This window comes from Musa acuminata, chromosome BXJ2-9 (genome assembly GCF_036884655.1).
Source record: "Musa acuminata AAA Group cultivar baxijiao chromosome BXJ2-9, Cavendish_Baxijiao_AAA, whole genome shotgun sequence".
In the NCBI taxonomy this organism is placed as follows: Eukaryota; Viridiplantae; Streptophyta; class Magnoliopsida; order Zingiberales; family Musaceae; genus Musa; species Musa acuminata.
The window spans coordinates 46,449,839-46,476,097 of record NC_088346.1 but is presented as its reverse complement, the minus strand read 5'-3'; the positions used below and the strand labels follow the sequence as shown (position 1 = coordinate 46,476,097).

At 45.8% G+C, this 26,259-nt stretch overlaps 7 protein-coding genes across 9 annotated transcripts; 2 read left to right on the top strand and 5 right to left on the bottom strand.

Moving 5' to 3' along the window:
- Positions 1-293: 293 nt before the first annotated feature.
- LOC135585975 (pentatricopeptide repeat-containing protein At4g21065-like) lies at positions 294-14,063 on the bottom strand. 3 transcript variants are annotated; one of them, XR_010491461.1, is made up of 3 exons: positions 12,178-14,063; positions 996-1,243; positions 294-896 (listed from the first exon to the last, which is right to left on the bottom strand). XR_010491461.1 is itself a non-coding variant. In XM_065126889.1 (2 exons), exon 1 carries the CDS (start codon positions 14,023-14,025, stop codon positions 12,226-12,228), a length of 1,800 nt encoding a protein of 599 aa, XP_064982961.1. In that variant the 5' UTR covers positions 14,026-14,063; the 3' UTR covers positions 1,237-1,370; positions 12,178-12,225. The 3 variants fall into 3 exon arrangements, 1 of the variants encoding a protein (XP_064982961.1); XR_010491460.1 differs by having other exon boundaries at positions 996-1,124; XM_065126889.1 differs by lacking the exon at positions 294-896 and having other exon boundaries at positions 1,237-1,370.
- A 931-nt stretch (positions 14,064-14,994) lies between these two features.
- On the bottom strand, positions 14,995-16,149 carry LOC135622095 (uncharacterized). Its single transcript, XM_065123734.1, has 3 exons — positions 16,023-16,149; positions 15,847-15,942; positions 14,995-15,764 (listed from the first exon to the last, which is right to left on the bottom strand). The coding sequence occupies exons 2-3, from the start codon at positions 15,926-15,928 to the stop codon at positions 14,995-14,997; spliced, it is 852 nt and encodes a 283-aa protein (XP_064979806.1). The 5' UTR covers positions 15,929-15,942; positions 16,023-16,149.
- A 692-nt stretch (positions 16,150-16,841) lies between these two features.
- LOC103999072 (probable glutathione S-transferase) lies at positions 16,842-17,866 on the top strand. Its single transcript, XM_009420723.3, has 2 exons — positions 16,842-17,242; positions 17,335-17,866. The coding sequence occupies exons 1-2, from the start codon at positions 16,922-16,924 to the stop codon at positions 17,677-17,679; spliced, it is 666 nt and encodes a 221-aa protein (XP_009418998.2). The 5' UTR covers positions 16,842-16,921; the 3' UTR covers positions 17,680-17,866.
- Positions 17,867-18,406: 540 nt separating this feature from the next.
- Positions 18,407-19,383, top strand: LOC135622094 (probable glutathione S-transferase). The gene is made up of 2 exons (XM_065123733.1): positions 18,407-18,733; positions 19,027-19,383. The coding sequence occupies exons 1-2, from the start codon at positions 18,407-18,409 to the stop codon at positions 19,381-19,383; spliced, it is 684 nt and encodes a 227-aa protein (XP_064979805.1).
- Positions 19,384-19,566: 183 nt separating this feature from the next.
- LOC135623664 (glutathione S-transferase U20-like) lies at positions 19,567-20,397 on the bottom strand. The gene is made up of 2 exons (XM_065126890.1): positions 20,052-20,397; positions 19,567-19,967 (listed from the first exon to the last, which is right to left on the bottom strand). The coding sequence occupies exons 1-2, from the start codon at positions 20,364-20,366 to the stop codon at positions 19,638-19,640; spliced, it is 645 nt and encodes a 214-aa protein (XP_064982962.1). The 5' UTR covers positions 20,367-20,397; the 3' UTR covers positions 19,567-19,637.
- Positions 20,398-21,192: 795 nt separating this feature from the next.
- Positions 21,193-22,349, bottom strand: LOC135623901 (probable glutathione S-transferase parA). The gene is made up of 2 exons (XM_065127365.1): positions 21,945-22,349; positions 21,193-21,717 (listed from the first exon to the last, which is right to left on the bottom strand). The coding sequence occupies exons 1-2, from the start codon at positions 22,257-22,259 to the stop codon at positions 21,373-21,375; spliced, it is 660 nt and encodes a 219-aa protein (XP_064983437.1). The 5' UTR covers positions 22,260-22,349; the 3' UTR covers positions 21,193-21,372.
- Positions 22,350-24,145: 1,796 nt separating this feature from the next.
- On the bottom strand, positions 24,146-25,183 carry LOC135623663 (glutathione S-transferase U19-like). The gene is made up of 2 exons (XM_065126884.1): positions 24,811-25,183; positions 24,146-24,721 (listed from the first exon to the last, which is right to left on the bottom strand). Exons 1-2 carry the CDS (start codon positions 25,159-25,161, stop codon positions 24,392-24,394), a joined length of 681 nt encoding a protein of 226 aa, XP_064982956.1. The 5' UTR covers positions 25,162-25,183; the 3' UTR covers positions 24,146-24,391.
- Positions 25,184-26,259: the final 1,076 nt, after the last annotated feature.

Genomic DNA, 26,259 nt, shown 5'->3' with positions numbered 1-26,259 from the left:
CCAGTACTATTTGTGTGACAGGTAACCTGAACAAATAGGCATTTTTATAAATGATACTATGAAAAGTTTGATGTGTCATGGTATCATTTCAATCATTGTTGCTTTGGATGATTTGATTGAGAAACCATGGGACACAGAACCTTCCCCCCCTTCTTTTTCCCCCTCCCCATTTCTATGGTAGAATAAAGCATGAAAGAGGGTAGAGAGACAAGAAGTACCTTGAATTGCTGGATATGGTGGAAAATATCCCTTGCTGATGTATTATCATATCATCCACTGCATGCCAAATCCCACACAAAATTTAATGCTATTCTTTTTGTTATTGTATGTATAAAAAAAACACTACAGATCGATAAAGAAAGAGATGAATCTACAATTGGAAAAGCTAAGGTAACACAGTCTTGTTCTGGTGTTTCGACCATTGCAACCTGCCCAAGTCTCAACTTTAAAGCTAGAGAGAGGAACAGGATCAACAAACAATGCATTCATGGAGTGAAAGGAACACTGCACCTGTTACTCCAACAGTGAAGTGGTTGATGTTTAAAATTATCACACATCATAATAATTGAGGAGGAACAAAGCTTAACCACTCAGATCCTGCTAAGTCTCCCAGCATTTATCTTTTTGTTGTACCGGGACCATTTCCAGAAGTAATCAAGAATCAGCATGACAAATTATTTCCAGAAGCAAGGCTGCATATATTAAACCTCTAAAGATACTGGATTGGCGACCTGCACTAGGTATACCCTTTTTTTTATCACATATACAACTGGCCAACTGGCTTCTTAACTACCTTGACTGTAATTGGTGATGCAGCATCGACTCTTGGACGTCAGCATGACAGTCAATTTGGATCTTCCAACAAGAATTCTCTCATCTGAATTGGACAAAGGAATCTGAACAGACAATAATACACAGAAGCAGTATGTTAAATTTCATTTGTGACAAACACAGCAAACAACAAAACAATGCTAAATGATGCTTCTTTTTTTTACCCAGATACAATCTAGCCAATGTGCTTGCTCATTCAACTTCCAGACAAGCATCTGCTGTCATTTACCAAGTCCGAGCAGCATCGGAAGGATCCACTCAAGCTCCATCTCTCCAACACTCCACTTGCACTTCTGGGAGCATATAAATCAAGAATTGTTCAATGCAATGACAATGCCAACAATGACCAAACAGCTTTTGATGTTTATAGTGAACCAAGCAAGAGTTCCAAGGGTCATCATTATTTTAAAATCTGCATCATATGACAAGCATGAACAAATATCCAAAGGAGCTGTAAAGCCAAAAAAATGTTCGTCTGGTGAAGTTGCATCCAAAGAAAAGCTCAAATGACCAGACAATTCCTCTCAAATGAGGACCATCTGCACATTAGGAAGAAAGGATAAAAGTTGATTACTAAATTAAAAAGTTATAGTAAAAATGACAAACATAGTAAACTATCATATATTTGAATTTATTGTTATGGACTTATCATCTCAGGTATTTTCTTTTTCTTTTTTTCTTTTTCCATTTTCTTTTCATTCAAAACATGCCTATTTCTAATACTTATGCTGAGCCAGTGCTATGTCTTCAAAAACCTCCAATGATCCCTTTCATTTCATCATATAAAAAATCGTACTGCATGTGAAAAAAGGCATTTCAATACTATTCAAAATCCTTCTTTAGCCTATAAATATACATCCCAACTTCGAGGGAACTTAGAAGTGACGAAGATCTCTTGTCATCCTAAGATTACTTTACGCAAACACAAAACTTTCCCTGTGACATTCTTCAGTGGGATATCATCTACTAAATGGTACTATATAAAAAAATATTGACTAGCTGAACATGCTTTGATGGCAAGGGATAGAAACCTAGTAGAGCCCAATGCTCAGTCACCTGGTTGCATATTAGATTTGGTCAGTAGAAGTTCAATAATCCAAAAGCAAACTTTATTTCTTAAATTTAGTTTAAAAGCCCAAGTTTTGGGTGCCACTGCCAACTATATTCTAAACACTGTAGAAATGCTCCCATGCTTGCAATGAGGTAGCAAGAAATCTAGAGAAGTCTTTTTATACCTGCAGATGATAGTTACAGAGTCAGAGTAGTCTAAAGTTGAAGCTCAAATGTGGCTTTGAACACATTGTACAGAAAAAGGAAATAGGAGATGCTACGAGAGAAAATCATTACAAACTAAGAATACAGAACTAGGTCCAAATAAGATGCTTAAAAGCAAGGACCATCATACTGTTCTAAACAGTACGAAACAAGCGGCCTGTACCAGTTTGGGTGTGGACCAATACGCAGAGCACCCTATTTCGGGCCGTTCAGTCCAACTCAAGAAAAATAAAAAAAACCTACAAATAGCAACAGGGTCATCAAACTCAGCATTAAAAAAGAAAAAAACCTAAAATAGAAACTAGGGCTTGATAACATGAGCACTCTTCTCACGATGTTACTGCCGCTTCATGATGCCACTGCTTTGTGATGTTGCTGCTACAGATGTTGCTTCATGACATCGCCGCCAATGCCGCTGTTTCGCGACGCCGCTGTTGTAGCGTTCCTTCTTCTTCCCAAGTGTTGGGAAATCATAAGGGGGCGACATCATATGCGCAGCGGAAGAACAAGAAAACAAAAATCCCCGATTCCCAAAAGGATGTTCGTCGTCGTGCGAAGATTGGTGCGAAAAATCCGCAAAAACACAAAACTGCGTATAAAGATTGTGTTACCTAGGGAGATCGTATATCCCTGTTTCCTTACAGATCCTTAGGAGAGGGTGAAGGAGGTCAAGCGTCCTCCTCTCTAGCGGTGATCCACACAGCAGGGTTGCGACGACGCTCCTCAAAACTCCAGGCCTACTCTGAGGGGGAGAGGGAGAGGAGAATAGGAAGGGCAAGCAAAGACTCTAGCCTATGAGGCTGTGAATCCCTCCTATTTATAGAGATCCCGTGTCAAAACCCTAATGGGTCCTTTCCCTAGTGGGTATTGGATCTGCATCCAATAAGACAAGGGCTCCGTCGGATATCTCATATCCGAACCTCTACTCATCGCAATGCCTACCATATGTGTGTGACCCTCTAGGCCCAATATCGAGCTGGCCGTGAGTCATACCTGTCAGAACTCCTTCTAACTCAGTGAATTATTATCTCTGTAATAATTCACTCGACTCATCGACTACGGAAGTACTAGGCCACTACGCCGTAGTCCCCAGACGATACAGGGGAATCCAATCCATTGGACCTGTCTGTCCTCAGTTACCATGTACCTATAGTCCCTCATCCATCTAATAATCCAGAGACCGTATATCGAGCATGGTGCTGTCAGACCCATACGGTTTCTACTCGAGTCTCGCTCTAATCGGATTCTCCCGGAGAACTCTTTCTCTCTCAACCCGAATGACCCTGGCCAGGGATTTGTCTGAGCAAGAACACATGGGATATTCCTCTCATGATACCGAGAGTGGATGATCCTCTATCGACACTCAATAGCCCTCGTAAGGTCGACTACCACTCCCAATGACCAGCTGTACTAGATCTAGGAACAGCCAAACCTATAAGTCTGGTATCAAAGAGTGGAGCACTCATACAGGACATCCTTGGTGTCTCAAGTCTAAGGACCAGATACACCACTAGGACTACGGAATCGTTGTCTGACAATAAGGTATCATCAACCATCCAGCATTCCGTAAGCGGATCAATCAGTGAACTCATTCTCCAATGAGCACCTGTACTGTATCCCTAGTGTCCCTACACGAGCAGCTATGAGATCAGCTGCATCCATCATATGAACGGGTATACAGCACACCAGTCTATCCGGTTATCACGATGTCCCTCTCGAGTAACCTATGACCGGGATTATTTAGGATATGTGTTTAAAGGTGAATCGATCTCATTATCGTGATCTCATCACGATCCGATTCCCATTGCACAAATCCAAGGACATCACAATATATATGCATTTATGCAATAGTTATAAAGTGATATACGCCAAAATATAATAAGCAAAAAGATTCTGTATCAAGTCACACGTGCCATCACTCACGTGATTGGCTTGCTGGGCACCTATGACTAGCAATCTCCCACTTGACCTAAAGCCAATCACTTATGTGTCTGATCCCCATCAGACTCCTGTGACGCTCATAGACAATCTGAGACAACGGCTTTGTCAGTGGATCTGCAATGTTATCTTCGGATGGAACTCTTTCCACTACTACATCTCCTCGGGTTACGATCTCTCTTATAAGCTGGAACCTCCTCAGAACACTTCTGATGAGACCCGGGTTCCCTTATTTGAGTAATCACACCATAGTTGTCGCAATATAGGGAGATCGGCTCCTCACTATCCGGCACGACTCCCAAATCTGTGATGAACTTCTTCAACCAGACTCCCTCCTTTGCTGCATCTGATGCAGCAATGTACTCCGCCTCTGTGGTCGAGTCAGCAGTGGTATCTTGCTTGGAACTCTTCCAGCACACTGCTCCTCCATTCAAGGTGTACACATACCCTGAATTCGACTTGCTATCATCGACATCAGACTGAAAACTTGAGTCAGTGTAGCCTTCAACCTTAAGGCTATTACCTCCATATACTAGTAAAAGATCCTTAGTCCTTCTCAAGTACTTAAGGATACACTTTACTGCTTTCCAGTGCTCCAAGCCTGGATCCGCCTGATACCTGCTCGTGACACTCAGAGCATGCGCTATATCAGGCCTAGTACATAGCATGGCATACATGATAGACCCTATTGCTGAGGCATAAGGTATCATATTCATGTTTGCCCTTTGGAATTTTCCATGCCAAACCTTTTGACAATGGTTTCTATGTACCTGGACTGGGACAAGCCAAGCATCCTTATGGATCTATCTCTATAGATTCTAATCCCCAAGATATAGGATGCTTCTCCTTAGTCCTTCATGGAGAAGTGTCTAGATAACCAAGTCTTTACTGTGGATAGCATTCCTACATCATTCCCAATGATGAGGATGTCATCCACATATAACACCAAAAAGGTGATAGCGCTCCCACTTACCTTTCTGTATACACAAGGCTCATCTTCGTTCTTAACGAAGTCATAAGATCTGATTGCCTCATCAAATCTTATGTTCCAACTTCGGGAAGCTTGCTTTAGTCCATAAATGGATCTAAGCAACCTACACACCTTATCTGGGCAGTTCTTGGACACGAATCCCTCAGGTTGCATCATATACACCTCCTCCTCCATGTTCCCGTTGAGGAATGCAGTTTTCACATCCATCTGCCAGATCTCATAATCATAGTGTGCTGCAATAGCCAATAGAATTCTGATGGATTTTAGCATTGCTACGGGTGAGAAAGTTTCGTCGTAGTCAACACCTTGCCTTTGACGATACCCCTTAGCCACTTGCCTTGCTTTATAGGTCTCTACCTATCCATCTACTTCGATCTTTTTCTTAAAGATCCACTTGCAACCGATGGGTACAATACCTTCGGGTGCATCAACTAGGTTCCAAACCTTATTGGAGTACATAGAATCCATCTCAGAATTCATGGCTTCTTTCCACTTCCCGGAGTCTATACTCATAATAGCCTCCTCGTAGGTCTGAGGATCAATATCCTCTACATCCTCTGCTCTAATATGTCCCACATATCTCTCAGGAGGATGGGATACTCTATCAGACCTGCGTAAAGTTGAAACTTGTGTATTAGATACCTGAACAGACTCGGGCTGTAGAGTGGTGCTTGAGCTTGGTTCTCCAACCTCGCTCAATTCTATCATTCTCCCACTGTCTCCGCCAAGAATGTGTTCCTTCTCAAGGAACACTGCTCTCTTAGCTACAAAGACCTTTTTGTCCTCGAGATGATAGAAATAATACTCACAAGTTTCCTTGGGGTATCCCACAAATATACATCGCCCTGTCCTTGATTCTAACTTATCGGGGTTGTGTCTTTTAACGTGGGCTGGGCAGCCCCAAATCTTAACAACCTTAAGATCAGGCTTCTTCCCTTTCCATATCTCATATGGTGTAGACACTACCGACTTAGTTGGAACTCTGTTCAGAAGGTAAGCTGCGGTTTCTAGGGCATATCCCCAGAATGAGATGGGTAGGTCAGCGAAACTCATCATGGACCGTACCATATCTAATAATGTACGATTTCTCCTTTCAGAGACACCATTGAGCTGAGGTGTATAAGGAGGTGTCCATTGGGATAATATCCCATGGTCCTTGAGGAAGTGAGTAAACTCTGTACATAAGTACTCACCTCCTCGATCTGATCGAAGAGTTTTGATACTCTTTCCAATCTGGTTCTCCACCTCATTCTTATACTCTCTGAATTTCTCAAAGGCCTCGGACTTATACTTCATTAAGTACACATATCCATACCTTGAGAAATCATCAGTAAATGTAATGAAGTAGGAGTAACCTCCAATGGCATGAGTTGACATGGGTCCACATACATCACTATGTATGAGTTCCAACAACTCAGTGGCTCTCTCTCCAGTTCCACTAAATGGAGAGTTGGTCAGTTTTCCACGAATGCAAGGCTCACAAGTTGCATATGACACATAGTCGAATGGATCTAGATATCCATCATTTAGCAACTTTTGAATCCTTCTTTCATGGATGTGACCTAGCCTACAATGCCACAGGTATGCACTGTTCAACTCATCTCGTTTCCTTTTGGACACATTTACATTCATGATATGTGGAGTGGTGTCTAACATAAATAAACCATTATGCAATGTTCCTTTCGTGATGATCTTATCATCTAATAATATCGAACAACCATTGTTCTCAAAAACAAATTTATATCCACTAACTGTTAAACATGAAATGGAGATAATGTTTTTGATAATTGAAGGAACAAAATAACATGCATCTAATGCAATAAAAGCTCCACTAGGTAGATGTAGGGCGACCTCGCCAACAGCTAATACAGCAACTTTTGCTCCATTACCCATCTTGAGGTCCATCTCGCCTCTCTCTAGTCTCCTAGGCCTTGCCAGAACCTGCAACGAATTGCATATATGATAAGCACTACCGGTATCTAATACCCATGTGTTATCATAAGAGTCTGACAAATGGAGACTGATCATGAATGTACCTGAAGCTTCATCAAGCTTTTGTTTCGCCCTTTCTGCAAGGTACTCTTTGTAGTTCCTCTTCCATTGCCCATCTTTACCATAGTGGAAGCACTGGCCTTTGTCCTTTGTTGGGTCTTTCTTAGCAACCTTTGCTTTACCTTGTTTGCCCTTGCCCTTTCCCTTCTTAAGGGACCTTTCTGCTTTCCTTTTCTTTCTGGTCTCACCAGTGTAGAGAACTGGCTTCTCTTTCTTAATAGTACTCTCTGCCTCCCTCAACATATTGAGGAGCTCTGGGAGAGTCACCTCAAGCTTGTTCATATTAAAGTTCATTATGAACTGTGAAAAGGAATCTGGTAGGGACTGAAGCACAATGTCCACACACAAGTTATCCTCTAGGACCATTCCTAGACCTGTGAGTTTCTCTATCCACTCAATCATCTTTAGGACATGGTTCTGAACCGGTGTCCCCTCAGTCATCCTAGCGCGGAAAAGGCTCTTGGATATCTCATATCGTTGAGTCCTTCCCTGTTCCTCAAATAATTTACGGACATGTAGGAGAATGGATCTGGCATCCATCTTTTCATGTTGTCTCTGTAACTCTGGAGTCATAGAGCCCAACATATAGCACTGAGCAAGAGTGGAGTCATCAATGTACTTCACGTAGCGAGCGATCTCATCCTCGCTTGCCCCTTCTTCGGGCGTAGGCATCACTGTATCAAGGACGTACACGATTTTCTCCGCTGTGAGAACAATTCTCAAGTTACGGAGCCAATCCGTATAATTTGGACCAGTGAGGCGGTTGACATCAAGTATGCCACGTAAGGGATTTGAAAGCGACATTTTCTGAAAATAAAGATGTAGCAAAAATGAATAACATGCAGATTTTGCAAGAAATAAACTATCAAGATATGGACTTCTATCTTAATATGCTCCCACTATTTTACTAACGAGTCACGCGACACCCTCAGCACGTGAAACGGAAGTCTCCGGCAGACTTCTAGTGGGGATCAGGATCCAATCAGCGTCTTAGTGTAACCTCGAGGGACTCGACCAATCACACTAAGCCTAAAAGGTAGACAACTCTTGCCGATCACAACTCCTTGTGATTCCCGTCCTGTTCGGCCTCCGAATCACCATGGCCTCGAGGGACTCGACCAACCATGATGCTCGGTTAAGTCAACACCTTCGTTACAAGATGAGTCTGATTTGATGATATACCCTCGAGGGACTCGACCAAGCATATCATGCCCTCAGGTCACCGGTGACATCTCTATGTCGTAAGCAAGATAGCGAATCGCGATATAGGTGAGTCTCGAGGGACTCGACCAACTCAACCTACACCGGGATTCGGTTCCTACTCATAACGATGGAAGGCCACGTGGGTCAATCTAATTGCCTCACGTTTACCGACTTAATATTATCGAGAGATGTTTCTATGATTTGGTCTCCTAATATGACATGTCACACATATGCATATTTAATATATATCTACATCGCATGCAAATATATATACATATCTAGTATGTGTATAAGCAATCACACCAGATGATCATGAACCACAACCTAATATGATTAGGCCCGAGCCAGTAGGCCTAATCACTCACATCAAGATCTATGTGTGCAACGGTGCATCTCCATGCCCTGTGATCGTCCATCTCGTCCTCGTCGGTTTCGTCGACATCTTGATGCATCTCCATGCAACACGATCGTCCGTCTCGTGGGTCCCGCTGTCGCATCCACGCTCCCGCTGCGCCTCCTCATGTGATTACAACTTAATCATAGGCACGCAGGCCCGACAATAAACGAGAAATATAATGGAGGTTCGCAGACCTCAATAATAATAATCACAAGTACACACATCACACGGTCCATGATCATCCGTCCACACATCATACATCACATGTATAAATAATCATCATCATGTAGGACTACTAGATAATAATAAAAATAATAATCAACTAAACCTTTTAATTAATTAATATTTTTCTAAAATCAGGGACATGTAGGGAATTTCTCAATTCCTAAGGGTATTTTCGTAATTTGGACAAAAGACAGAAACTGGAATTTCTCAAATTCCGAGGGGCAAAACTGTCTTTTGCCCAGAAAACCCTAATACCCTTTTTGCTGCTGCCGCCGCCGCCACCCTGCCGGCGGCGGCCTGTGCGGCGGGGCGAGGGCACTGCCCTCGCCTGCAGGCGGCACGCCCGCTGGGGGCGCTGCCGCCCGCTGGGGGCGCTGCCGCTGCAGGTGGGCGCCCCCGCGGGCGCCGCCGCCTCCGCGGGCGGTTCTGCCCGCGAGGCAGCGCCCGCAGGCGGTGCTGCCTTGCTGGCGGCCGCCCCTGCGGGGTTTTTGCCAGTGGGAGCAGCGGCCACAGGCGCCGCTGTCCTGCGGTGCCTCAGCCCTCGCTGCTGCCCCGCGGCGCCTCTGCCCGCGGCGCTGCCCTGCGGTGCCTCAGCCCGCGCTGCCAGCCCCGCCGGCCGCAAGCCTGCTGCAAGCAGGCCGCCGGCCGGCTGCTGCAGGCACAGCGCTTGCGCATGCGCCGGCGCTGTGCTGCCTGGCTGCGGCTGCGGATGCCGCTGCTGGTGGCTGCAGGCATGCAGATCGAGGGCAGCAACTGTTGCTGCCCTTCCTCGCTTTTGCGTCAACTATTTTGACGTCAATATTCTTCCTAAACACAACACACGCAGTTCAAAACCAATCATTCGCACGAACAACCTGGCTCTGATACCACTGTTGGGAAATCATAAGGGGGCGACATCATATGCGCAGCGGAAGAACAAGAAAACAAAAATCCCCGATTCCCAAAAGGATGTTCGTCGTCGTGCGAAGATTGGTGCGAAAAATCCGCAAAAACACAAAACTGCGTATAAAGATTGTGTTACCTAGGGAGATCGTATATCCCTGTTTCCTTACAGATCCTTAGGAGAGGGTGAAGGAGGTCAAGCGTCCTCCTCTCTAGCGGTGATCCACACAGCAGGGTTGCGACGACGCTCCTCAAAACTCCAGGCCTACTCTGAGGGGGAGAGGGAGAGGAGAATAGGAAGGGCAAGCAAAGACTCTAGCCTATGAGGCTGTGAATCCCTCCTATTTATAGAGATCCCGTGTCAAAACCCTAATGGGTCCTTTCCCTAGTGGGTATTGGATCTGCATCCAATAAGACAAGGGCTCCGTCGGATATCTCATATCCGAACCTCTACTCATCGCAATGCCTACCATATGTGTGTGACCCTCTAGGCCCAATATCGAGCTGGCCGTGAGTCATACCTGTCAGAACTCCTTCTAACTCAGTGAATTATTATCTCTGTAATAATTCACTCGACTCATCGACTACGGAAGTACTAGGCCACTACGCCGTAGTCCCCAGACGATACAGGGGAATCCAATCCATTGGACCTGTCTGTCCTCAGTTACCATGTACCTATAGTCCCTCATCCATCTAATAATCCAGAGACCGTATATCGAGCATGGTGCTGTCAGACCCATACGGTTTCTACTCGAGTCTCGCTCTAATCGGATTCTCCCGGAGAACTCTTTCTCTCTCAACCCGAATGACCCTGGCCAGGGATTTGTCTGAGCAAGAACACATGGGATATTCCTCTCATGATACCGAGAGTGGATGATCCTCTATCGACACTCAATAGCCCTCGTAAGGTCGACTACCACTCCCAATGACCAGCTGTACTAGATCTAGGAACAGCCAAACCTATAAGTCTGGTATCAAAGAGTGGAGCACTCATACAGGACATCCTTGGTGTCTCAAGTCTAAGGACCAGATACACCACTAGGACTACGGAATCGTTGTCTGACAATAAGGCATCATCAACCATCCAGCATTCCGTAAGCGGATCAATCAGTGAACTCATTCTCCAATGAGCACCTGTACTGTATCCCTAGTGTCCCTACACGAGCAGCTATGAGATCAGCTGCATCCATCATATGAACGGGTATACAGCACACCAGTCTATCCGGTTATCACGATGTCCCTCTCGAGTAACCTATGACCGGGATTATTTAGGATATGTGTTTAAAGGTGAATCGATCTCATTATCGTGATCTCATCACGATCCGATTCCCATTGCACAAATCCAAGGACATCACAATATATATGCATTTATGCAATAGTTATAAAGTGATATACGCCAAAATATAATAAGCAAAAAGATTCTGTATCAAGTCACACGTGCCATCACTCACGTGATTGGCTTGCTGGGCACCTATGACTAGCACCAAGTACACTCCCACCTCCTCCTCTTCTTCCTTCTTCTTTCTCCTCCTCCTCCACCACTTCTTCTTCTTCATCCTCTACCTCCATCCGCCCTTCCTCTTCGCCTTCTTTTTCTTCCACTCCGAAACCCCAATACATAGTGGTGTACCAACACATGATTTACCAATACTGACCGGTAAACTAGTCTGACCAGATCATTGAAACAGATCCGGTACCCAAAACGCCGAACCTCGCTTAAAAGTTTTGTTAACATTATCACAAGGGCAAACACCTAATGGAACTTCTACTAAACTTATCACTTCAGAAATAACTTACAACATCTGGAAAAGACAGTTTTAACATCAGCCTATAAAGAATTGTACAGTTTATTCTGCCTATTTTTCAAATGTTTAATTTAATCATCAAAATTTTATACAAAACTCATCTATTGAATCCTTGAGACAGAACATAAGTAAGATAAGCAGGATTATATGTTACACAAGAGTTGTTTGTAGCATGAGTGTTGTATCAGATATTGTTAAACCCTTCTTTGTCCAGATCTCAACTTTATTTAGGTAAGTACTTTATTAGAGTAAAAGATTGTAGCACAAGATATTTTCAAACCTAAATACAGAACTCTCATATATGACAAGAAAAACTCACCAAAGCCAGATAATAAAGATATGTTTCCAACAATAATTTATTCATGTATATATTATCTCGATGCAACAAGTATATATATACCCCTAACTAACTAGCATAGAACTAACTAAAATGCACTTTTCTTTTCTCTGCTACAAAAAAGGTAAAAGAAGATGGCATAGAACTAATTAGCTTTGATTCACACTGGACTTTGTTGCATTCCATTAACATGTTACAATATCATAAACGAGAAACCAAGTAACTGGAGCTGATTGTGTACCTTGATTCCGAATGCAGTATAATCTTGCTGGGAGAACACTACTGTAGCCTACCAATAATCCTTACAAGAACAGGATCCACCTCTTACATGGTGGAATCGACTCCGATCTCTCACCACAATCTCCCGGTCATAAATCTTGGATATCAGTTTGGTCACAATGTGGCAATCTGCACATACCCTCAGGTTCTTCACTATCCTGATGGGGGTCCCTGGGGCAGTGTTAAGGAGAGCAAAGGCTATGGCCAACCTCTCGCTGTGGTAGTTCAGTGCCGTCTCCTTCTCTTCCTCCTCTATATCAGCCAAAACATTCGTTGTGTGAGGCATGTAGCCTTCCAGCCTCAGCCTCGCTGCAATCTCTTCGAGCATCTCATATATTTGCTGGCTCTGAGGATGTGAGCGATCACCCATGATGAACTCATGCATGTGGTTGCCCAGTTCGACGAGGCTGTGGCCAGGCATCTTTCTCACCCCTCCCTTCAGCATGCTCCTCCGGAGCTTGTGAACAATCCCCCACTGACCGACAGCAGCATACATATTGGATAGGAGCACGTAGTCGCCGCTATGGCCAGGGTCCAATTCCACGAGCCTAGCCCAAACTGCTTCCCCAATTTCCAGCCTCTTGTGCATGGTGCATGCTCCAAGCAAGGTCCTCCAGATGACAGCATTGGGCTCCAGTGGCATGTTCATGATGTAACTGTGTGCCTCTTCCACCAAGCCAGCTCGTCCCAGGAGATCAACCATGCAACCATAGTGCTCTATCTTGGGCACGATGCCATAGTCTCGTGTCAACCTGTTGAAGTACCTGAATCCATCGTCAACCAACCCGCAATGGCTACAAGCGTACAACACCCCAACCAAGGTGATCTCAGTCGGCACCAATCTTTCCCTCTCCATTGCATGGAAGAGGTCGAGAGATTCTTCGCCAAACCCGTTCATGGCCAACCCTACTATCAAACAAGTCCACGATACCACAGTCCTCTCATCCATCTCGTCGAATACCTTGTAAGCCTCCTCGATGCTTCCACACTTGGCATAGAAATCTATGAGCGCATTCCCAACGTGGGCGTTCCTTTCCAGGCCTCGCTTAGCAAGGTAAACATGGGATCTGCGGCCGAGAGCCAAGGCCCCCAGCTCGGCACAGGCGCAGAGCAAGCTGACCATGGTGAAACCATCAGGCTCGATGCCGCCATCCGCGTCCGCGACCATCTCCCTGAAGAGGGTCAGCGCCTCATTAGGCCTCCCGTTTATGGCGAAGCCATTAATGACAGAGTTCCACGAAATGAGGTTTTTTTGGGACATCCTCTCGAACAACTTGTGTGCGCTCTCGAAGAGTCCGCAGGCCGCGTAGAAATGAACAAGTGTGTTCTGGACGAAGACGCAGGCGTCATGGCCGTCCTTGACGGAGCGGCAGTGGACCCTCTCGCCGTCGCAGAGAGACAGCAGTTTGGCGCAGGCCTTGAGGAGGAAGGGGTAGGTGTGGGAGTCCGGGGGGACGTCGGCGGCGAGCATGAGGCGGTGGACGTCGAGGGCGTGGCGGGGGTGACAGCTCTCGGCGTAGCCGCGGATCATGGTGTTGTAACTGAAGACCCCGGGGTTGGGGACCTGGGCGAAGACGGCGCTGGCGTAGGGCATGGGGTCGGCGGCGGGGAGGGAAACGAGGGCGAAGACGAGGTGCTTGGCCAGGCCGGGGTGGCCGAGAGGGACGCCACGGCGGACGGCGTGAGCGTGGATCTGCTTGAGCCAAGGCAGGGACTTGCATGTCTGCAGCAGCGCGACGCAGCGGCCGAGAGCGGCGGGGTTTGAAGAGGCGGGTTGGGTGACGGCCGATGGGGCTCGCTCAGGTTGCATCAGGCCATCCCGCTAATGCGAGGATGGATGTGTTCACTAGTTGTCGTGTGGGTCATAGTATTGGGTAAATTGATGGCTAAGATTTGTTGTTATTAAGAATGTTTCTCATCCTACGGTTCAGAAAATATCTATTTAAAAAGTAAAAAAAGACAAATATATATATATATATATACATATATATACATATACATATATATATATATATATATATACATATATATATATATATATATATATATATATATATATACATATACATATATATATGTATATATATGTATATATACATATATATACATATATATATATGTATATATATGTATATATATATATATATATTCAAACAAAAACAATAAATATGAGTTATTAGCACTGATCAACAACTGAGCTAATAAGTCCTTTTTTTAAGTAATTACAGATTATCTCTTCTAACTAATTATTTTTAACATCTTAATTTTTATATTTTTAAAATTTATATTGAGATCTCTGTATTTATAAAAGTGAAGCATTTAACTCGTTGTTCCAACAAAACCTTTCACCATTTTTTTGATTTTTTAATATTATAAAATATTTAATATTTTATTTTTATAAGTATAAAAATTTAAATATAACTCTTAAAAATATAAAAATCGAAATATTAAAGGTAAATAATTATAAGAGGTAATATGTAATTAGTTCATTTTTATATATTATATGATATGAAATATATTATTTTATAATTTAAAAACTTCTAATTATATCCTTTTAAGAGCTCATTATGATTATCTTAATCAGGTTTTTTTCATTAAAAAATATTACTTTTGTCTCTATAAAGAAAAATAATTGGTTTAATAACTTATCATGTTACAATTCTTATATATATAAAGTCCATACAAATCTTCCAACTAAAAGAAAAGGAAAACGTTACATTTCCTCTCCATCAGTCCCTCTCCTCTCAATCTCTCCACCTAAACTTGAAGGTTTCAGCTCCTAACAATCTCCCTTATGTTTTGGGCTAACTTTCCTCAGCTTCCCTTGCAATCCATGCAGCATCTGCTCCAAGGAGTTAATCTCCCCCTCCGTCCTCACCTTCCCATTCCCACCTCCCTCCATTCTTTCACGTACGCGATGCGCGATCCCCGCGCTCGCCGCCGCCACCTCCGCGGCCTCCAAAACGATCCTCGCGTTCTCCTCCTGGGCATCCCTTAGCCACCTCTTCACCGTTCTGTACGCATCCAACGACTTGAGGAGCTGCTCCGACAGTGCCTTGTTCCGCTCCTGCAGCACCGAGTTGAGCTGCGACTGCCCGCCGTTCTTCTTGTGCTCCGACGCGCACGCCTTGACCTTCTCCAGAAGCACCTCATTCTGCGCCCGGAGGTCGTCGACGAGCTCCTCCGCCTCCGCCAGCTCCCGCGCCTTCCTCGTCAGCTCCGCCGCCATGATCTCCTTCTCCTTGCCCAGGCTGGAGAACATCCTCTCCAGGTTCCTGCGGGCGGTCATGTTCGCGAACAGCTCCCGCCGTAGCTTCTGGACCTCGTCAGCAGCCGGGTCGAGGGGCTTCTTCTCCCTCGGAGGCGCGCCACGGCGGAGGTCGGTGTTGCACCGGCGGAGCTCGGCCTCTCCCCTCCGTGGAGGCTGCAGCTTCTGGACCTGAGACTTAAGACCATCGAGGACCGTCATCATCCCGGTGACGCATTGTGGTCTGCGCCCACCGCCTTCAGTGTAATCATGTATCAACCTCAACAACGACTTCACATTCTCTGCGACGACATCAAACACAGCAGAGTAAGGAGATAACAAGATGAAATGAAGGAAGAAGAACAGATATGTAACATTCTTCACCTTCCAAAGTGGCTTCGTTTGGATGATCTACACCACTCGGAGGAATCAACTGGGGGGACGAATTCACACGCAAACCGTTCATATCTGCAGCAAATTCTGATGGAGAAAGAAGATGAAAACTCTTCTTCTGTTGAATCTAGAGAGAGACAGAAGAAAGAAAAAGCCTTCAATGGTACCTTATGGTTGGAGAAAAGACAAGAGATTGGTATACTTAATATAATCGTAGCACATCTGTCTACCAGCAAACAAGGAAGAGGGAGGCCTTTCTGTTCTCCTCCTCCCTTCTCACTTCAAGGTTTCATCTGCCTTCCCTGTGTGTAATTTATCTGTTCTTTTGTTACAAGTATTTTGTGATGGACAATTGATGATAGATTTGGACTTCTTCTGAGGCAGTTAGGGGGTTGACTTATTTATAGATTGTCCAGTTTGACTTTGACTTCTATGTTTAGGGGGAAGTTAGATTCTGGTTTAATGACGTTTGCAGAAGATGGACAAGATTGAATGGTTGAGACAGGTTCATCTACAGAGAGCAGTTTCCAATTGAATTTGTCAAAGAACAAACTAATAGAATGGATGATTAACAAAAGGATTATTCCTAAGTATAACCTTACATAATAGAATGGATGACAGGAACAAACTTGATCTTAGATCAATGTTAACATACATAGGATAATTATAATAATAGCACTAATAATAAGAAATCAAACTTGATCATCGCAAGCGTAAGCAATGACAACAAAGAATCCATGTTTAAGATCTCTCCTGTGATTGATTAGTGTTATGGGTAGCAGCTCACGTTAGGAAAGATCGAGCATCCCAATGTTTTCTTCTTGTTATTTGCATTTATATAAACAGCTTGTCTGTCTCTGATGCAAGCCATGACACGTTTCCTTAGCCATTTCCTAAGCAGATCTTGTATCTTCCAAGAGATCGCCATAAGAATTGGATCCCCACATCAGAACTGATCGTTGACATGAAGTGCACGTCTTACAACGCAGATCACACGAACGTACCACCTCTATATAAGCGCCCAAAGACTACAGAGTGAGCGAGGGAGCATCGAGCGAGAACATCAATGGCGGAGACGAAGGAATTGGTGCTACTGAACTACTGGGTGAGCCCTTACGGGATGCGCTGCCGGATCGCGCTGGCGGAGAAGCGGGTGGAGTACGAGCACAAGGAGGAGAACGTGATGGAGAAGAGCCCGCTGCTGCTGCAGTCCAACCCCGTGCACAAGAAGATCCCCGTCCTCGTCCACGGCGGCAAGCCCGTGTGCGAGTCCCTCGTCATCGTCCAGTATGTGGACGAGGCGTGGCCGGACCGCGCGCCGCTGCTGCCCGTCGACGCCTACGGCCGCGCCCAGGCCCGCTTCTGGGCCGACTTCGTCGACAAGAAGGTTTGCTACTGCATGCTTTCACTACTTCGCCTTCCTGCGTCTGTTTCCGCCATGCGATATCTCCAGCATGCTTTCTATTCTCTGGTTGTCAGATCTTTGAGTGTGGGACTAAGCTATGGAGGCTCAAGAAAGAGGCACAAGGAGAGGCGAAGAAGGAGATCACTGAGGGACTCAAGCTCCTGGAGGGCGAGCTGGGGGAGAAGAAGTACTTCGGCGGCGACGCCTTCGGCTTCGTCGACATCGCCCTCGTCCCTCTCATGGCCTGGTTCCGCACCTACGAGTACTTTGGAAGCTTCAGCGCGGAGACGGAGGCTCCCAAGCTGGTGGCGTGGGGCAAGCGGTGCATGGAGAGGGAGAGCGTCGCCATGTCGCTTCCTGACCCCGCCAAGGTTTACGAGTTAGTGTGCTTCATAAGGAAGACGTTCGGGCTCGAGTGAAACAGGATTCTTCTTCTGCTGCCTGCAATATTTCTAGGTCGTGCGTGTGGTGTGTTGAAGGTGGGAGGTATTGGCAATTCTCGTCGTCTTCCATCTATTTCCTTGTGATTGTTGAATAATACGTCCCTATGCCGACAACAAACCATGGACTGAGCTTGCCGTGGTAATCGATTTCTTCTCTCTTTCTTCTTCCTCAAAACCATGGGTTGCAGCTTCCCCGACAACATTTTATTTTCTTTTTTGTTCATATATAATATACTAAATGATCCGATTTATTTTATAATCTTATTATGTCATCTCAAAATTTAGGTCTAACTTTTGATGTAATTATTCTGAAGAAATGATAAATAATCATGATTTATGGATATGCTTAGGTCCTAATAAAAATCCGAATGCTCCTCCAATTCTTTGAATAAGATTATATGATATAGATTTTCATTACACCAAATGATATATATGACACTATTGGCTAATTCTATTTAGATTAATAAGTAGAAGAAGGCTCTCTTAGTCATTTATTGAACAGATCTTCCAAGAGCTATCACCATTAAAAGTTGTCTGCATCACGACCGACGGTTGACCCAATGGCTTGTTAGACCCGACTCACTATCTCATGTGCATGCATGTCTTACGACGATCAAGTGAATCCCTAAGATTAACCCTTCCTCCCACCTCATATAAGAGAAGAAGAAGAGAGAGCGCGAGGGAGCATCGGGTGAGAACAGTAATGGCGGAGACGAAGGGGTTGATGCTGCTGAACTTTTGGCCGAGCCCCAATGGGATGCGCTGCCGGGTGGCGTTGGCGGAGAAGGGGTTGGAGTACGTGTACAGAGAGGAGGAGAGCATATTGGAGTGCAAGAGCCGGCTGCTGGCGAAGTCCGACCCCGTGCGCATGAGAGTCCCTGTCCTCCTCCACGACGGGAAGCCCGTGTGCGAGTCCCTCGTCATCGTCCAGTACCTCGACGAGGTGTGGCCCGACCGCGCGCCGCTGCTGCCCGCCGACCCCTACGGCCGCGCCAAGGCCCGCTACTGGGCCGACTTCATCGACAAGGAGGTCCGCTGGCTACTGATTTCACCGCTACGCCTTCCTGTGTTTGTTTCCGCCATTTGAGCTCGTCATCCGCGGCACGTTTGCGTACATGTGGATATCAATTCAGTCTTCACTGATTGACGCAAGCTACCAATACAACATCAAATTCTTCATGAATTGTCGGATTCTTTTGGCATGAAGTGTTCTCTCACCATTCGATTTCCTGTCTCATTCGTTAAGAAAGATAAATTTTGTGAGCTTTTCTTAAGCACAAAGCATAGAACTTGACAAGCATGCTTACCTTTTTTGGTTGTCAGATCTTCGGGTGTGGGCTGAAGCTGTGGAAGGTCGAGGGAGAGAAACAGGAGGAGGCGAGGGATCAGTTCATTCGGGCACTCAAGGTCTTGGAAGGTGAGTTAGGGGCGAAGAAGTACTTCGGCGGCGACACCTTTGGCTTCGTCGACATCATCCTCGTCCCTGTCGTGGCCTGGTACCGCACCTACGAGCTATTTGGAATCTTCAGGACGGAGATACAAGCTCCGAGGCTGATGGCGTGGGGCAAGCGGTGCATGGAGAGGGAGAGCGTCGCCATGTCGTCGCTTCCTGATCCCCACAAGGTTTACGAGTTCGTGTGCTTCCTGAGGAACAAGAACCCCGGGTTGCAGCCATTCTAGGCCTTGTGGTTTGATGTTTGTGTGTCGTGTTTGTGGCCACAGTTGAAGCAATTGGAAATTATCGTTGTCTTCCACCTACTTCCTTGTGGTTGCTGAATAAATTACCTCCTGTTTGCTTCATCGTCCTCTTCAAATTTTAGTTATTTCCTTTTCTCCGGTGACAACCAACATAAGCCAAAGATGTATCTCATCAATAATATTTATGAATAATTGTCTTGATTTTATTTTATTACATACAGACGGGACTTTCTTCACTATCCAAATATCTTCTTGGCATACTCATAGACTTTGAGGGGGTCGCAAAGGGAGTTGGCGACACTTTCCCTCTCCAGGCACAGTTTGCTCCACGCCACCAGCTTGGGGACCTCCTCCTCGACGCTGAACCCGCCGTAGGTCCCGAAGCTGTAGAACCAGGACGTTAAGGGGACGAGCGCGATGTCGACGAAGCCGAAGGCGTCGCCGCCGAAGTACTTCTTGTCCCCCAGCTCGCACTCCAGGAGCCTCAGGCTCTCGATGAACTCCTCCTTGGCCGCCTCCTGGGCCTCGCCCTTGAGCTTTAACAGATTCAATGCAGCTTCACAGACCTGATGCGTAAAACCATTGAAAGGGAACTAAGAATATGGTATTCCGGAGAGGAGAACATTAACATATGGAGGGCATCGGTGCACCTTCTTGTCGACGAAGTCGGCCCAGAAGTGGGCCTGGGCGCGGCCGTAGGGGTCGGCGGGAATTAGCGGCGCGCGGTCGGGCCACGCCTCGTCGATGTACTGGACGATGATGAGGGACTCGCACACAGGCTTGCCGTCGTGGATGAGGACGGGGATCTTCTTGTACACGGGGTTGGACTCGAGCAGCAGCGGGCTCTTGTCCCGCGGGACGGTCTCCTCCCTGTACTCATACTCCACCCCCTTCTCCGCCAGCGCGATCTGGCACCGCTGCCCGAACGGGCTCACCCAGAATCCCAGCAGCACCACCGCCTTCATCGCTCTCACTTTGTGTCTCTCCGTCTCTGTCTCTCTCCGCTCTCTCACTCATTAAATAGAGGGGCAATGACGCAGAAGATGGCGATGTGGCACGCCACCGCAACCGCCTCGACTTTCTTTCGCGCGTGTTTTTTACCGGATCGTGGTGAATGTACCATTCCGTCACCCATCTCCCTCATTATTCATGGGTCCCAGAGGCCGGCACTCTCTCCCCCAACGACAAGAGGGGTTGCTTTCTGGGTACCGATCAAGAGAGTGGCACAAAATATAACTATCTCGAGAGTGAGGTGATCGCATGCGTCACAGCAATTCCTCGAAGCCGTCTTGTGCACCGTCGATTGGGCGATCAACGACCAAGATCTGTTCTTATATCCGAGTCTTTTATTATTGGATACACGTTGCTTCTTCCAAATAAAATACCAAAAAATATTTACGATAAAAAAAGAGAAAAGAATAAGAAACAGGTGAGTCAGCTTCTCATTTCAATCCTTGCTTGGAGCACAAGAACGAATTGGTCAGTACATTTCGATTAGGCTTTCTTCTTCTCTGAATGAATTCAACGAAGGATGGCTCGACTTCTCGAAGGTGGCTGGGTTCCTCGAAGACAATGGCGTCGACACACCTGACATCATACACTAAAATAAATGGCCCTTTGTTGATAAACGAAGGATAATGCAATTCCACTTCCTTACACGTAACTCGAGCTCCTCTTGGATGGGAAGAGTTAAGCTAATGGTAGAACTCAAGTGATCTATAATCTTTCAATGAAGCACACGTTAGTGTCTATATATTAAGAGAGAGCGAGAGAATTCTTCCTATTCTCTAATGAAAGAATGGTGCAGGTGCCCCATAACACCACCAAGAAGTGATATATTATTACTCGAGAAGATAACAGAGAGGGCAATTATTCAAGTGATACACACCACCAACAAGTGTGTATCTCATCAGACACAAAGAAGGCAAACACCATGCAACACACAGACACTACTACTACTACTACTGCAGACTACTCGACCCCAAATTTCTTCTTGAGAACGCCGACTATCTCGTAGATCTTGTCGGGGTGTGACAGTGCGTTGGCCACGCTCTCCCGCTCCATGCACCTTTTGCCCCAGGCCACCACCTTGGGCGCCGCCTCTTCGATGCTGAAGCCGGCGCAGGTCTCGTAGCTGTAGAACCAGGACACGAAGGGGGCGAGCGCGACGTCGACGAATCCGAAGGCGTCACCGCCGAAGTACTTCTTGTCCCCCAGCTCGCCCTCCAGCAGCTTGAGGATCCCGATGAACTCCTCCTTGGCCGCCGCCTGGGCCTCGCCCTTGAGCTTCCACAGCCTTGACCCGCATTCATTGAACTGATACGTGAAGAATAACGTTAAAGGGTGCTGAGAACAAACAGGTGCTGCACAATTGTTCTTACAGGACGAGCAGATCAAATAACGAGTGAGCAGAAGAATCTAGAATTTGTTTATCGATCAAAAAATAGATTATGCAAATATATATCGGGAAGTGGATTCTATCAAACACAGTGGTAATCCGAAGAGTCGAACACATGGGAGGAATCGGCGTAAGGAGAACGCACCTTCACGTCGACGAAGTCGGCCCAGAAACGGGCCTGGGCGCGGGAGTAGGGGTCGGCGGGAAGCAGCGGCGCGCGGTCGGGCCACGCCTCGTCGATGTACTGGACGATGATCAGGGACTCGCACACGGGCTTGCCATCGTGGATGAGGACGGGGATCTTCTTGTGCACGGGGTTGGACTGCAGCAGCAGCGGGCTCTTGTCCCCCAGGACGTTCTCCTCCCTATACTCGTAATCCACTCCCTTCTCTGCCAATGCGATGCGGCACCGCTGCCCGAACGGGCTCGCCCAGAAGTCCAGCAGCACCACCGCCTTCATCGCTCTCGTTTTGTCTCTTCGTCTCTATCTCTCTTTCTCCGCTCTCTCGCTCTATAAATAGAGGGCCGGTGAAGCCGAAGATGACGATGTGGTCTGCGCCTTAAGGTGACCGCTACCACCACGATTTTCTTCTCGCTTGCTTTTTACAGGATCGCCCTTAAGTCCAGCAGCACCACCACCTCCATCGCTCTCTTTTCGTCTCTCCGCTCTCTCACTTTCCAAATCGAGGGGCAGTGAAGCAGACGATGACTACGTGGGCTGCGCCTTAAGGTGACCGCTACCACCACGTTTTTTTTCTCGCGTGTTTTGTGAATGTACCAGGAGTTATCTCGTCATTCTCGTGATTGGTGAGTCCTTATGGGGGCAACCCGTTCCCCTAATGATACGAGGGGTTGATTTTTGGGTTGTGTCAAAAGAGTGACGCAAAATATAACTCTTTCTCGGGAGTGCAGTTATTGCTTTAGTTAAGACAAATTCCTGGAAGCCGCCTTCTGCGCCATCGATTGGATGATCAACGATTAGGATCTTTTCTTATATCCGAACCTCTTGGAGACACGTTTCTTCTTCCCAATAAAAGATAAAAAAATATTCATGAGATTAAAAAAAATATTATTAGTACATGATTTGATTATATGATTCAGAGCCAGCCAACAAAGGTTTCTTCTAATCTATCATAGTCAAATCTTGATCGACACCATATTTATTTGAACTCAAGAGCATTGAACCCATCCCGAAAAGGTCGAACCTTATCAACCTGGAAGAGATTGAATCTTGAAAATTGGTGTTCTCCACAAAAGTTACTTTGATACTTAAGTTATTTTTTTATCTGGAAGATTCAATCAATGACCTAAATAGTATTAGGAAAAAAATCTTTCAAAACAAACATGGGGAGCCCTTTTATAGTGAACCCTCTAAATCACTATTTTATGTGCCAATCATACGTAAACACATGTTGGGTATATGTTAACCACATATGGCATCGATCACATATCACTGATGTGTCAGTCATGTGACGATGAGGTGGTAGCCATGTGATGCTAAAGTAGCAATCGCATGGTGTTAATGTGGCAACTACATAGTACTGATATGATGTCATTTCATTTTTCTCATAACACATACCCCCAACTTTTGGGAGAACAATGGATTGGGAAGTAACACTTGGTTTATATTAACTGTTGATACCATAAGTTAGAGGAAATATTATGGTTGATGAAGGCTAAGTTATCTTAGAGGTGTGTGTTAGCTGATTGGGTCTAGTACATCGATACTCAATGGATTGACTATGCCAAGCACGGTGGCACAAAATAAGCTGATGAAGCTAGACGTGGTGACACATAGTGAGTCGAGGGGGGCAAGCACGATGGTGCTTAATGGGCCGATGAGGTCGAACGCGATGGTGCACAATGGGTTGACATGGTTAGGTGAGGTGGTGTATAGTAGGCTAACAAGATCGATCGCACACAATGAGCTGATGGGGTCGAACATCTATGAATATAGTGCTTCATGATTAACATGGCTAAACTAGGAGATTTGGTGATGGGACATGTCATGGATAGTGTTGATAAGCACCTTCATCTGATCTTATTATGCGTGGCTTCATTGATTGATGTCAATGGCCAACCTAGCTATCAATTTGAGTATGGTCAAGATAACTCTCAAACATGTCGAGTTGCCACCATGCTTCTGATATCAGCTATGTAAATAATAGATATATAATATTTTTTTTAATTCAAAATACTTCCTTGATTGATGGTCAAGTCTATCGACTTGAAAATTGAACGGTTACATTGAAGCATGTTGATATGGAATCTATTATCAACATGTGGTTACCACGTGGGAACTAAATCACCATTCACTCATCTATCTAATTAGTTTAAGATTCAAAATAGGTAAACATAAACTTCATTCTCATTCATTATGATAAAGAAAGCAATCACAAACTTAATTCTATATTTGGGAACCTCGAATTATTAACTTGTGGATCGGATCGAGAAACCATATATAGAAACTATATATATATATATATATATATATATATATATATATATATATATATATATATATATATATATATATATATATATATATATATATATATATATATATATATATATATATGGGGACTTTATTCACTATCCAAATATCGTCTTGACATACTCATAGATTTTGACGGGGTCGTAAAGGGAGTTGGCGACACTTTCCCTCTCCAGGCACCGCTTGCTCCACGCCACCAGCTTGGGGACGGCCTCCTCGACGCTGAACCCGGCGTAGGTCTCGCAGCTGTAGAACCAGGTCGTGAAGGGGACGAGCACGATGTCAACGAAGCCGAAGACGTCGCCGCCGAAGTACTTCTTGTCCCCCAGCTCGCACTCCAGGAGCCTCAGGATCTCGATGAAGTCCTCCTTGGCCGCCTCCTGGGCCTCGCCCTTAAGCTTCCACAGATTCAATGCAGATTCACAGACCTGATGGGTAAAACCATAGAAAGGGAACTAAGAATATGGTATTCCGGAGAGGAGAACATAGATCGAACACATGGAGGGCATCGGCGCACCTTCTTGTCGACGAAGTCGGCCCAGAAGCGGGCCTGGGCGCGGGCGTAGTGGTCGGCAGGAAGCAGCGGCGCGCGGTCGGGCCACGCCTCGTCAATGTACAGGACGATGATCAGGGACTCGCACACAGGCTTGCCGTCGTGGATGAGGACGGGGATCTTCTTGTACACGGGGTTGGACTCGAGCAGCAGGGGGCTCTTGTCCCCCCTGATGTTCTCCTCGCTGTACTCGTACTCCACTCCCTTCTCCGCCAGCGCGATCCGGCACCGCTGCCCGAACGGGCTCGCCCAGAAGTCCAGCAGCACCACCGCCTTCATCGCTCTCACTCTGTCTCTCTCCGCTCTCTCACTCATTAAATAGAGGGGCAGGCGACGCAGAAGATGGCGATGTGGTCACGGCTGCCGCCTCGACTTTTGTTCGCGCGTTGTTTTTGACAGGATCGTGGTGAATGTACCATTCGGTCACGCATGTACCTCGTTATTCATGGGTCCCAGCGGCCGGCAGTCTCTCCCCCAACGACAAGAGGGGTTGCTTTCTGGGTACTGATTAAGAGAGTGGCACAAAATATAACTCTCTCGAGAGTGAGGTGATCGCATGCGTCACAGCAATTCATCGAAGCTGCCTTGTGCACCGTCGATTGGGCGATCAACGACCACTTATATCCGAGTCTTTTATTTTTGGATACACGTTGCTTCTTCCAAATAAAATACCAAAAAATATTTACGAGAAAAAAAAAGAAAATAATATGAAACAGGTGAGTCAGCTTCTCATTTCAATCCTTGCTTGGAGCACAAGAACAAATAGGTCAGTACATTTCGATTAGGCTTTCTTCTTCTTTGAATGAATTCAATGAAGGATGCCTTGACTTCTCGAAGACGGCTGGGCTACTCGAAGACAATGGCTTCGACACACTTGCGCATCATGCATTTATATGATGTGACATCATACACTAAAATAAATGGCCTTTTGTTGATAAACTAAGGATAATGCATTTATATGATGTGACATCAGAAGAATCTAGAATTTGTTTATCAATCAAAAAATAGATTATGCGGATTCTATCAAACGCATAAAAATTAAACGTGTTTTCCTATGATAAAATGATCCAGAAAAAAATATATATCGGGAAGTGGATTCTATCAAACACAGTGGTAATCCAAAGAGGAGAAGAGTCGAACACATGAGAGGCATCGGCGTAAGGAGAACGCACCTTCATTTCGACGAAGTCGGCCCAGAAGCGGGCTTGGGCGCGGGAGCAGAGGTTGGCGGGAAGCAACGCCGCGTGGTCGGGCCACGCTTCATCGATGTACTAGACACGATCACGGACTCTCACACGGGCTTGCCATCGTGGATGAGGACAGGGATCTTCTTGTGTACGGGGTTGGACTGTTGTAGCAGCGGGCTCTTATCCCCTAGAATGTTCTCCTCCCTGTACCAGTACTCCACTCCCT